We start from the raw sequence: 12,053 nt of genomic DNA, 5'->3' as shown, positions 1-12,053 counted from the left end.
AGCGATCTATATGTAGAGCCAGTGTTTCTGTTTGATGTTTTATTAGGTTACAATTCTCATGTTCTGTTAAACAAGCACATGTGTCTGGGAGAAGCTTGTGCTATAGGAACGATAACTGCAAAGGCAGATACAATGACATTAACAGGGCTTTCCAGTTTAAGTGTAAATAAAAGGTAACAAATGTATAATGATCTGCAACTTTCTAGTATACTCAGGGGCATAGCTAAAAGCTCATGGGCCCTGGTGCAAGAGTTCAGCTTGGGCCCCCGTCCCTCAGTGCTTGTTGGCAAGGGGCAGGGGAGCACATACCCTTCCTGCTGCCTGAGGCAAACATTGAAAGGGCACCCCCTCATGCCAAGTTCTTAACCTAACCCCTTCCCTCCAGCCAGAGGTGTAAATTGACCAGTATGCACTTTCTATAATGCCAGCGTCTTATGTGGCACAAGGGTCTTTGGGCCCCCTCAGGCTCCTGGGCCCAGTAGTGACTGCTAACTCTGCACCCCCTATAGCTACGCCCCTGAGTATACTTAAGATTTAGGAAGACCGGGGTTGGATATGCCAGTATTGATCTCCCCTGTGCTGCCAGAGGACATGCCTAATTTATGGAGAGATGCAGTCCTGCAGTAGTCTGTGTGTCCTAAACTGAAATGGAACTGTCGTAGATTTCAGTCTTCATTCACGCCAGAAAACTGGTGTAAAAAAGATAAATGTTTTAGGCTTCTTGGGGAACCCTACTAATTATGTTTGAAGGTCAATATAGAGAGCTCTCCCATGATATTTGTATGCAGGACTGTGACTGTGACAAGGGGACACCCTCTATGTCCAGAGGAAAGAAGGTTTCTACACAAACATAGAAGAGGATTCTTTACGGTAAGAGCAGTGAGGCTATGGAACTCTCTGCCTGAGGAGGTGGTGATGGTGAGTTCACTAAAAGAGTTCAAGAGGGGCCTGGATGTATTTCTGGAGCGTAATAAATCTACAAATCTGGAGAAAGTTTGTTGATCCAGGCAGTTATTCTAATCACCGGTTTGGAGTGGAAGGATTTATTTTCCCTTACTTAGAGGAAGAAAATTGGATTCTGCCACCTAAATTTTATTTTTGCCTTCCTCTCCATCAACTTTTCTGGATAATAGACTGAAATGGATGGACGTATGTCGTTTTTCAGCCTTATAAGCTATGTTACTAGGTTACTATATCTCGAATATTAAAGAGGCTGTCGAGAGGGAGGACTTTTTTTTTAATATATAGCTCATGAACCATTGCTCACTGATCCCCCACCACTGCTATTTCAATGCTTACCGGTTCCTCCGACTCTACACTTTCTGGTCCCACATAGGAAATGGCAGGAGATGCCTGGTCAACCAATCACTGGCTGCAGCCGTGACTAGCCTAAGGGCGGTGGGGACCAGTAAACCTTTGAATGGCAACACTGGGGGGATGACTGAGGTGAGTAATGCTAACCCGCTCTGGGCCATATATAAAAGACAAACTCCCAGCTGCAAGAAGGTCTGTGCTGTGGGAGCGGCCCCCATCCAGGTGGACTTATGCCATCCTTGCATAATGAGGACAGCAATTCATCTAAATGGCCGCCATGTAATAACACACTTGGAGTGAAGGTGAAATGCCTGGCTGGCTGCAGATTTCCCCAACGGATTTTGCGAGGGATGCGGGACTAGGGTGATTAGCTGATCCCCCCAGCAGCCTCAGGGTTGTCGCTGATGATTTAATTGATCACTTCCTGTCAATTTATAACGGAATCCCTGGAAATATATGCCTGTTTATCTACCTGGAATTATTAGTGCCTATTGTTTTAATCCAGATTTGTATTTTGATTACTGGTTTTTACTTTTTACCATTGATTTTTATCTAAATCATAATGGATGACTATATTGGAAACTTCCTGCTCCTAGCCACAGAATGTAGAGCAGCTCTGGAAGACAAACTGCTGCTCTAGTCATTCCTAAGTACGTTACTGGGTTAGCTGGATGTAGAGGAGCTTCAATAATTATAACTCTAGGTGGCTCTACCCTTTTAAGTAACTGATATATCATGATGCACCTACCACCATGCCTGAAGATACCATGAAAATGTATTTTTAATACACTGCAAATGGCTTCAGTAAGAATTATGTAAATTGTGACATTTCCTGTGTTTGTGTAGTTTTGCTATGTCAAACACTCCATCACTGAATATCCCAACTTCCATGCTGAGCTTCAAGAGAAAAGACTGAGACTGTAAACATAAAGCTATATGTGTCGTCTGCATTGTCCTCGCATCATTTCATTTGTCAGCTAATTGATCATTTTTACCCTGGGTGTTTTATCATATCCTTACACTGGAAAAGCTTTGACATAGTGCTCTGTTTTTGCTACATGGTACAAATTTTTCATTACTGCCTGAGGTGTAAAACTGGGCTTGAAGGAAAATCTACTGATTCGTATGATTGATGGTCTTGCTGTGATTTGAGTAAATTCCAATATTATGTTTCTGAAGTAGGCGGTTAGTGAAGCATGCATACAGCCTCCCCCCTTGCACTGTGAATAATGTTATGCAGTTTGGGGTCCTCTTTTTATTCAGCAACACAAGAGACAGACAAAGGCTGATTCAAGCTGCCAAAATATGACTTCATAAGTTGTCGCTTGTGGTTTCATTGGGTTTCCTGAACGGCTGTAAATTTAACAAGTATTGAAAGTTAAGAAAATGAGCTTGTTAATTATGAAGATTGAACATCAATGAGCCCCTTCTTTATCAAACTTCTAGCACTGGTTTACAGATGAGGCGCACTGGATAGTCACTCCTTAGTTTAAAGAAAGAAAAAGTGACTTAGTGACATAAGTTGAAGGGGTTGTCCGCCCCCCTTTCCCACCCTGAAACAGTGCCACGTGGGCTGTGTTTTTATCGCCATTCAAGAGAATGGGACTGAACTGCAATACCAGAAACTTCCCATTAACATGAGAGACACTGTTTCTGGACAACCTTTCCAACAAAGGCTGAAGGTGGCCATATGCATTCGATGAATGTCTTCTTAACCCAAAAATGTTATCTGACCATCTAATATGTATATGGATGCACTGAATCTCTGTCAATAGCATCTGAAAGAAGGGTCAGGATTGATGAATTTCAACATGTCCAATCTTTTTGTTCTCAATGGACACAAGCCACCACCAGAGGTAAATTGAGAACACATGCACACTTAGCTGGGCTCAGCATGTATGTGTATGCCACTAAACTTAACAGTTAGGGTTGTGACCCCTGTCTCTAGAATGAAGAGGACAATATGTCATCAATGCTTAAGGCAGTTGGTAGGGAGTTCCATACTAAACTCCTGGATTTGAATATTTATTTTGTAATGATGAGGAAACTGTTATAGTCACTATGTGACGTGCCATCCCTCTAGAAATGTATGAATAAATTCACCAGTTTGGGGCATGTCCTTACTCACTCTCAAATTGCCCATTCAGCGCTGCCAGTGAAAGAATGTGTCAAGATGCACCTTTTTCACAAAGAGAATAGTAAGACAGAGCTGTCCATTTATTATTAGATATTCAGGAAGAATAACAGATGAACATTCCAATACATGGTCAAGAGAAAAGATGATCCAGAGTTGTTGTTTTATGGGCCATTTTAAGAGTCATATCTGGAGAAGTGACAGGTCCGCTAATATGAACTCATGTACAGCGCCATGGAATGGCACTTTAAAATAAACAATAATGATAACTAAATGAAAGTTACAAGATATAGACAAGTCTGTTGGCTGTCTTAATAATAAATCACTTCTAAGATGACATGATAGCTAGATGGGTGGATGTATACATTAGATCAGGGATCAGCAACCTCTGGCACTCCAGCTGATAGATAGATAGATAGATAGATAGATAGATAGATAGATAGATAGATAGATTATGATAGATACAGGCTCGGACTGGCCCACAGGGGTACAGGTGAATCCCCGGTGGACCCCTGAGCAAGGGCACATAATGCAGTAGACTTACTGCACTGCATACATATATTCAATGTACAGCACCTCAACCAGCCTATGTTCATTGAAAAAAACTTGATAGATTATTAAAGAAAATCCCCAGTTTATTATTATAGACACGATCAGAGCTGAGATGACTTCTAGGTATAGAGGAAAGCTGCCAGTGTCCTCTTCTCCCCAGGACCTACCTTCTCAAAGTTGCTGCAGGGACCCCCATATTCAATCATCTGGTAGCATCTTGCTGCTGTGTGAGCAGGTAATATTTGAAAGGAATGCGTATGGTGGGCCCCCAAAATAAATTTTACTGGTGGGCGCTAGTCACCCCAGTCTGACACTGGATAGATAGATAGATACAGATACATCTCTCTAGATATAATGTAAATGAGACAGGCATACTCAGATAAATCACATGTACTTTCTACAGTCCTATTTTACACGTTTGACTGTGTCCATGTAATATGCTGCAGGCAACAATCTGCAATGTTTTCAATGTCTGTGTCATCCTTGTATATTCTGAATTGCCTATAACTGAAGAGCTGTATGGGAATAAAGTATGATGATCATAAAGATAATTAGTTGTTCCATTGCAATAAAAGCTAAAACATTTTTATGTAATGACATTTAATTAAGGATAAGCTGTGGTAGCAGTTTTCAAGAATTTTTAAGGCAAATGATACTTGTTTGAAAGTGTTCTGCACATTAACTAATTAACATTAGAGTGTAATTTACACACTTCTATTCTACCGGAAAAGTAGGGCTCCTTTGAAGTAAATGCAGAATAATATTAAAAGTGATCAGTGTCTCATAGATCTTTCTGGATTGATGGAGGTTGTCTTCTAGGATTTAATAGTTGACAATTTTTTTCAGCAATTTGTGAACTCATCAAGGGCACATTAAAGGGTTTCCTTATTAAGACTACACCATTTCCCAGGGGGGTAGGTAAATGGGGGTGCAGATGTGCCAGGGCATTAGTGCCACAAGGTAGACGGGCCCGTTACAGATTTTGAGCTGGGGCCCATGACCCTCATGTTATGCCTCTCCATATGTCCTTACATGGTAATTTTCTACCCACTATTAGACAGAAGAGGGAACTACTAAATCTCACTCTGTTGGGCCCAGCTTTCTATTCTTCATAGACCACTTCAAGGGAAATTTAGCTTGGTGGCCTGATTTTTTAAGAATCCAATGTCCATGTTATTGGTAAAATTCATAGACAAGAGGAGCCCCCTACCTGAGCAGCAGGAACTACCTCTATAATGTATTCTCTTTTTTGTAACATTACATTATGTGTACATAGAACTATTGTAACTGTGCATTAAAGACCAAGTATCTTTAATGAAGGCTTCTTCAAATTTGCATTAGGTATAGCTTTCTAGATCTGGCATAGCCGGATGTTACTGCAATGCCCACCAGCCCCTCTGACTATAATGGGATTGGCCGCTACCCGGCAAATATAAGATTATTTGTCCGGACAAACCATGTGGCATATTTGCTGGGAAGTAGCCGAATCTCCACTGGATCCCATTATAGTCATTGTGACCGACGGTCATTGTGGTAGCATCCGGCTATGCCAGATCTAGAAACCTGTTAACACCGGTGTGAAACTAGCCTCAGGGCTGCTTCCCAAATATCTTACCATTATAAGTTTATTTCATACCCAAAACATTTAGGTGGCTCTTGTGTCTATCTAGTCTATGGACATGAGACCTCCAGAATTCATTTATCTGTGTTCAAATGTCATCATATAGTGTTCGTGTAGAGGATTACAGCTTTATGTGAAAAGATCTCAAAGCTACACAGATAGCCTGAAGGTTATATTGTCTTATGGAGGAACATTCATGTGTTATAGCGAACAGGCTGAAGCTTGTAATGTGGCCTCAGCAGGTATTCATCTCTAGTGTTGAGCGAGCATGCTTGGCCGAACACCAGTTTGGCTAGAGCATTGCTATGCTCGGCACATCACGGAGTTTGGCCGAACAGCGCGATGCTCGAGTCAGTGTATTTAAATCTAATTTAGCCTCTATTTCTGTGCAGAAGATCGCTGTACAGTGAGGTAATCCCTCCGTGTGAGTCCACGGATTACGAGTCCCTGCTCTGACTCCATATATAGCTATGTCCATATATGGAGTCAGTGCTTGGGGACACCCAGTGTATTTAAATCTAGTTTAGCCTGTATTTCAGAAAAGTTTCTGCCAGGATTCGAACATCACGACCTTCTGCATTAGAGGCAAGGCACTTAACCACTCAGCTATAATAGCTGCATAGCCAGTTACAAAAAAAAACAAAAAAAAAACATAAGACATATGGCTATATATGGAGTCAAAGCAGGGACTCCTAAGCCGAACTAGAGCGCGGATACCCTCCCCTCCTCAGAGCAGGGGGTGACTGGTTTAATGCTCGGGTTCTCCCATTGACTTTGATTATGCTCGGGTGCTCGGTAGAGCACCCTAGCATCGCAAAGTGTTCTACCCGAGCACACGAGCACTTTGGTGCTCGATCAACACATTCATCTCCTACTCTATTGTCCACCCTGAACTTAAAGGAAATGTATGACCTATATCTTTTTACTAACTAAAACCAGACACATATAAAAAAAATCTATTTCTTTTTAATTTTCTAAAGGTAATCAGTATATTCTATTTTTTGTTACTGATCATGGGGAGGGGGGGGGGCATCTTGCCTGAACCTCTCTTAGCAGCATTTACAGATATGATTTATAGAAGCCACCTAGATCACAGAAACAATAAACTAGAGATGTTTATTGACTTCTGTGGGAGAGTGTTGTAGGCATGTTCTATACAGAAGTCATTGCGCAGGGAGGGGGAGGTGAGTTGTATTCGTCATCTATTGTCAGCGGCGAACTCTGTCATTGTAATCCTGCCAATGGTGATAATGAGATGATTGCTGAGAACTGATCTCTACCGAAAGTGTCAAACTATTATGAGGCTCAGTGGTCAGAGTGAAAACTACAAGATTCTTTTAAACACAGAGAGGGGTGGAAAACTCACCAAAGATTCTTAAAATATGTTTAGCATTAATGATTTAAACATTCATTTTAACATAGGGTGCATTTCCAGTTATTAAGCTAGATGATTGTGGGACACAGTTAAATGGGATTTCCTCAAGATAGGTCATCAATTGCTGCTTGAAGAGACCATAGCTCTGGTGAGCACTGTGACCTCTTCTTAGGCCATTGTCATCGCGTTCATTGTTTACATGGCCTAGTTGCAGCTCAGCCTGGTTCAAGTAAATGGGGCTGAGCTGAGATACCAAGCACCAATGGATATAGTACTGTGCTTGGTAAGCTGCGAGAGGCTGTGGTCCTCATGGGAACACTGCTGCCTCCTCAAACAGCTGATCCGGAATGGGGCACTAGATAGATCATCAATATCTAAATCTTGGAAAACCCCTTTTAGGGAAAGTAGATAACAACACATAGACTTGGATTTTTATTTTTTTATTTTTTTACCATTTAAGCCTTTTATAAACCATCAGATGGATAGATAGATAGATAGATAGATAGATAGATAGATAGACGGATAGATATTTTTGGTTCCTATAGCCAAACAATTACCACATGCACTATAGCAATTCTGCCAGATTTGTAGATCATTTAACCTATTGTTTAGAGCAACAACTGGTGTGCAAAGCTCTCCATTACAAAAGCATAAGGATGAGGGGAGAGGTCAAAGTCCATTTTGGAAACAAACAGCTGGACCAGTTTATTTAAACAGATATAAGGATGGGATGCTGACCTCAGTTTGACTTCTTCTGGGAGGGGCAAGAATGCCATTTTATTACCACAGAAAAAGAAAAGTTTAGTTCTTCTCTCTTGAAAGCAGCCTTAAGGCAAACTAAGAAATTGATGTTTTGCACGCAAAATTGAGAAAAAAATCCACATTTTTATGTCTGAAAAAAAGTAACAATTTACTTTAATAGTTAATATAATGTGTTGTGTAAGAAATAAACAGATCCTTTCTACTCTTCACTAACTTTTAATAGTTAGAACATTGTAATTTTCCATGTCTAATGAATGAGAGTTAACAGAAAAAGACAGTTGCACCAAATGCAAAGTTCTGTGGAACTGCAGCCAGGGAACAATGGCAAGTGGACCCCAGTCTGACGAGGCCACGGGAAAGTGTTTATGCACAGACCTCCTGCCAGGGAAGGTATTCAGAAATTTGTGTATATCACAAAGGATGGGATCATTGCGCTCTAAAGTGAAGGTCAAAGAGGCTTTCTGTAACAATAGGTTTGTTTATTTCCTTTTTTTAATATTAGTTTTATGACATTTAATATTAAATAAAATTGTTGCCCGTGTATCCAACTAAAATTCATTAAATAATAAATGTTTAATTGGGCAATCAAAGAAGACAGTTGAAGGGGGAGTTTAATTTCCCAAGTTTTCCCAGCATATTTGCTTCATGAAGGTTATTAAAATAGAATAAAGAGAAATTCTATAACTACATACTCCCTGTGTGCTTCATATTTTAATTTAATTTTTGTGTTTACAGAGTGTATTATCTTGATGCAATAAAGTTTAACATTTTGGGAATTAGCACATTGTTCGGTAAAATTATATTTTCAGTAACGCTAATTGAAACCTGAAAATGTATTTTATGCACACATCTAAACATAAAATAACAATAGTTAAGGAAATATTTTTGTGGACGCTGATACACTCAATTTGAGAATGTTTGCTGGTGATAAATTACTCTAATTCTAGTTGGTCAATGAATGAGCTTTTTTTTTCGACCTGAAGAAAACCGGATTATAAGAGCAAATGGTCTATGGCATTGACCTTGTTCTGACCCCACTCTTTGAACAAACCAAAGGAAAAAATAGTCTTTATAAGCCGAATGCCTTGTTCTGAACTCCCCAGCAGTGTGAGCAAATGGTGATAAAACTCCAGACGTTCTCTCATTTGATGGTGTACTGCCATTACAGTTCATTATCCTAATAGAGGACATTAAAATAGAATTAAACTCTGAAGAAAAAGAGAGGATTTTAATAAAACTTGTGAATTAGTCACAAAAGAAAAGATATGGATGGGGCTTATTGTATTAGGCTTCATCCTTCTGTGCCATTAGCGATTTTCCCCCTAGAATTGGAACTGGAATGGTACACGTATTGTTTTTCAGGGAAACTGGCTAATTCCCTCATGTAGAGCTTAAATGGAAAAGTCCAACTGTGGTAAAAGCTGACAAACATAAATCAACTCAGAAGCCCCAGCTTGTACTCTGGAAGGTCAAAAGGGGTTACACTGGTTTGTGACTGCTTAGGTCAGCATGGAGAACATCTGAATAAACTATGTCATTGTTTGTGATGGTCAGAACCCCAATCTTACATTGTAGGATCAACGTTCGCAATTTGTAACAAAACCCAATAAATGTAACGTATTTTGTTGTCTTTTCTAGGTTTATAAATGCTAGAAGAAGAATAGTCCAGCCTATGATAGACCAGTCCAATCGAGCAGGCAAGTCCTCAATAGTAACTGTTTTCAAGTCTCGCAGGCGAAAACCTTCCACAAGCCATTCACCGGGAGGTCCAATACCTGGTAAATAAATAAAATGCCGGGAGTCCAAAAATAAAAAAGATGAGACAAATTTTAAAAAATGGATCAGGCCTAACCTTTTTGTACTATTTTTAAGTAGTACAACAATTGGTTCCTCTCTACTTAAAAGAATATTGCTACCTATTTTTACTTTTCATATTAGTTTTTCTCCTCAGCTATACTTTCTGCTACTTTGACCACTCCCTGGTGCATGGCTTGGTGTGGAATTGCTGTAAACTTTATTACCTGTCAAAAGGGTAAAAGGGTCAGCATCCCTTATGGGACTCGGTAAAGTTCAAAGACATTCAATGAGGTAGTTTTTTTGTTTGGACCTTAACAACCTTCAGACATTTAACTTTAAAGCCAGCTTGTTGTGTTGCTATACAAGAAGATGTCTTTGTCTCGTTTAAAGTTTCCTTGGGGAATCTAAATCTGTATTACTCACGTTGGATACTCTTGATTATAATCAAGGGATATCATCACTACCTAAATACTGGCATGCCAATCCAAAAATATGGTGGTGGACTTCTTTTCTAATGACATGTCTAGTTTTCCATGTATTAAGTGTAATATACTAACGCTGGGTTTCGAGAAAGAGAAGAATTTACATTAGCATCTCTATTGGTCTTTTGTTTTTTTTTAGAAGACATTGAATTGTGATAGTTAAAATTATTATCATGCTTATGATTATATTATACATTTCAGTAAGTCAAGGAACACCTTATAACCCTGACGGACAACCCATGAGTGGTTTTGTAATGGATGGTCAGCAACACATGGGAATCAGAGCACCAGGTAATCTTTTTTTCCATTTTGATACTTATTTGTACAAAGAGGTAAATGTTTAGTTTGAGCTTTTACATCTTTTGCTATATCTTTACCTATCTGCAAATCATAATATGGCTACAATCTGGGTGCTTTTCTTTACTTTGATTTCTTTGGGGTTGGTTTTTGACATGGGATCTTTGGTTTCTCTGTTCACTTCTCTGATCTTCTGGCATCTTCTTGGATTTTTATCTCCCTTTTAGGACCTATGAGTGGAATGGGCATGAATATGGGTATGGAGGGGCAATGGCACTACATGTAACCATCAACTAGTTAACCAATGGCAAAGCAAGGGGGAAGTAAGTACAGCAGAGGATGGATGCTCTGTCTACTTTGCTCAAGGAGTTGCTTATTTTTTCTTATTTTGCACTGTGGATTTTCCTGATTTGTGTTCTCCCTGCCCATAGCTCCATGCTTGTTCTTTCCTTTTCCAAAATAATGTAAAAAAAATCTGGGTATCTTATTATTTTTCTTACTGATTTTGTTCATCTCACGCAAAAACTACTGCTTTTATTGTACATTTACTCTTGTGTTGTTAATATACAGTACTGACCACATGACTAAACAAGAAATCGGCAGTAGGTGGGGGGGAGTGGGTTTCCATGGCAACAGACTGATTTGCAAAATGTAAGCAGTCTGCAGCAGTGCAAGGAGAGGAAAGAGCATGTCCCCAAAGTGTCATAAATCTGTCTAACCACAGTTGATGCATGAGTTACACTTCTTCGCTAACCTGCAAGAAACCAATATGCAAACATGGGCTTCTTTAAGCAAAATAAGCATCATCTTTTTGGAAAAAAATTATAAAAATCTAGCGCTATTTAAGATCCCACACAGGAAAACTTTGAATTTCCACTTTGCCTCTTTGTCCATTGTGTATAATAGGATTACGTGTGGAAAAGGGAAAGTAAAAGAATACAAAATAGAGGTGTGCACAGCAGGTTCTGCAGCTTTGCCTGGGCTAATTGACTATATCCAAATTAAGTATGCCATCACTTGCAGTGTGACAAATGGATTTGACTCATTCAGTATACAAAAATAGAGATCATTAATGCAATCTTCAGCGGCAGGCCTAGTGAAGTCTGGAGAGGGGGAAAGAAAACAGCCTACAATCTTGCTTTGTATTATTTTTTTTTCAGCAGCAAAAATATTATTCTCTCTTAAGGAATGTAGATTAGACCCAATCTGATTTTCGGTTATTATTGTGCATAGAAAAAGCTGCTTCTGCTGTTTCTTCCTAATTGTGAGGCTGATGTTACCCAGAATCCCGACTCAAACATCGAGCTAAGAAAACTGCCTGGAAAGGCATCAGCCTCTCACACATCATGAACATTTCCAGCTTAGTTAATCTAAATATTGTTTCTTAATTTCTGGGTCAATTAAATTTAAATGATGTATGCTATGCTTCATAACCAATTAAATTAATAGGATATTATGAAAAATATTATCACTTTTGATTAAAGACCAGCAAATAGGGTATATTTTCCGAGCCATTTTCCTTAGTTTAGGGGGGGGGGGGGGAGCGTTCCTTTAGGCTAGATTAAGCAGCCTTTCATTGCCGGAGCCCTGAGACCTGAATCCAAGGTGTTCACGCTGCAACATTACTTAGAACTAAAGCCAATTGAACCTACTTAGAAATAGCGTTATGCCTTTCACCCTTGATGATTATGGAGCTTATAGCTCTCTGAGACAATACAC

The 12,053-nt window shown here is 39.6% G+C and overlaps 1 protein-coding gene and 1 long non-coding RNA gene across 3 annotated transcripts in view; one reads left to right on the top strand and one right to left on the bottom strand.

Annotated features, from left to right (window-relative positions):
• The window catches only part of LOC120999215, a 117,007-nt gene that overhangs the window by 43,109 nt on the left and 61,845 nt on the right, over nucleotides 1-12,053 (bottom strand). The window lies entirely within an intron of this gene.
• MEIS1 (Meis homeobox 1) overlaps nucleotides 1-12,053 on the top strand; it is a 141,955-nt gene that overhangs the window by 127,665 nt on the left and 2,237 nt on the right. The window contains exons 10-12 of one of the 2 annotated variants that reach the window (XM_040430089.1): nucleotides 9,397-9,455; nucleotides 10,239-10,328; nucleotides 10,562-10,657. In XM_040430089.1, coding sequence (XP_040286023.1) covers nucleotides 9,397-9,455; nucleotides 10,239-10,328; nucleotides 10,562-10,620 — 208 coding nt within the window. In that variant the 3' untranslated portion in view covers nucleotides 10,621-10,657. The remainder of the gene's footprint in view (nucleotides 1-9,396; nucleotides 9,456-10,238; nucleotides 10,329-10,561; nucleotides 10,658-12,053) is intronic. The other variant, XM_040430088.1, reaches the window with a different exon arrangement.

Source organism: Bufo bufo, chromosome 4, assembly GCF_905171765.1.
Source record: "Bufo bufo chromosome 4, aBufBuf1.1, whole genome shotgun sequence".
In the NCBI taxonomy this organism is placed as follows: Eukaryota; Metazoa; Chordata; class Amphibia; order Anura; family Bufonidae; genus Bufo; species Bufo bufo.
This window is presented reverse-complemented; position numbering and strand designations above follow the sequence as displayed.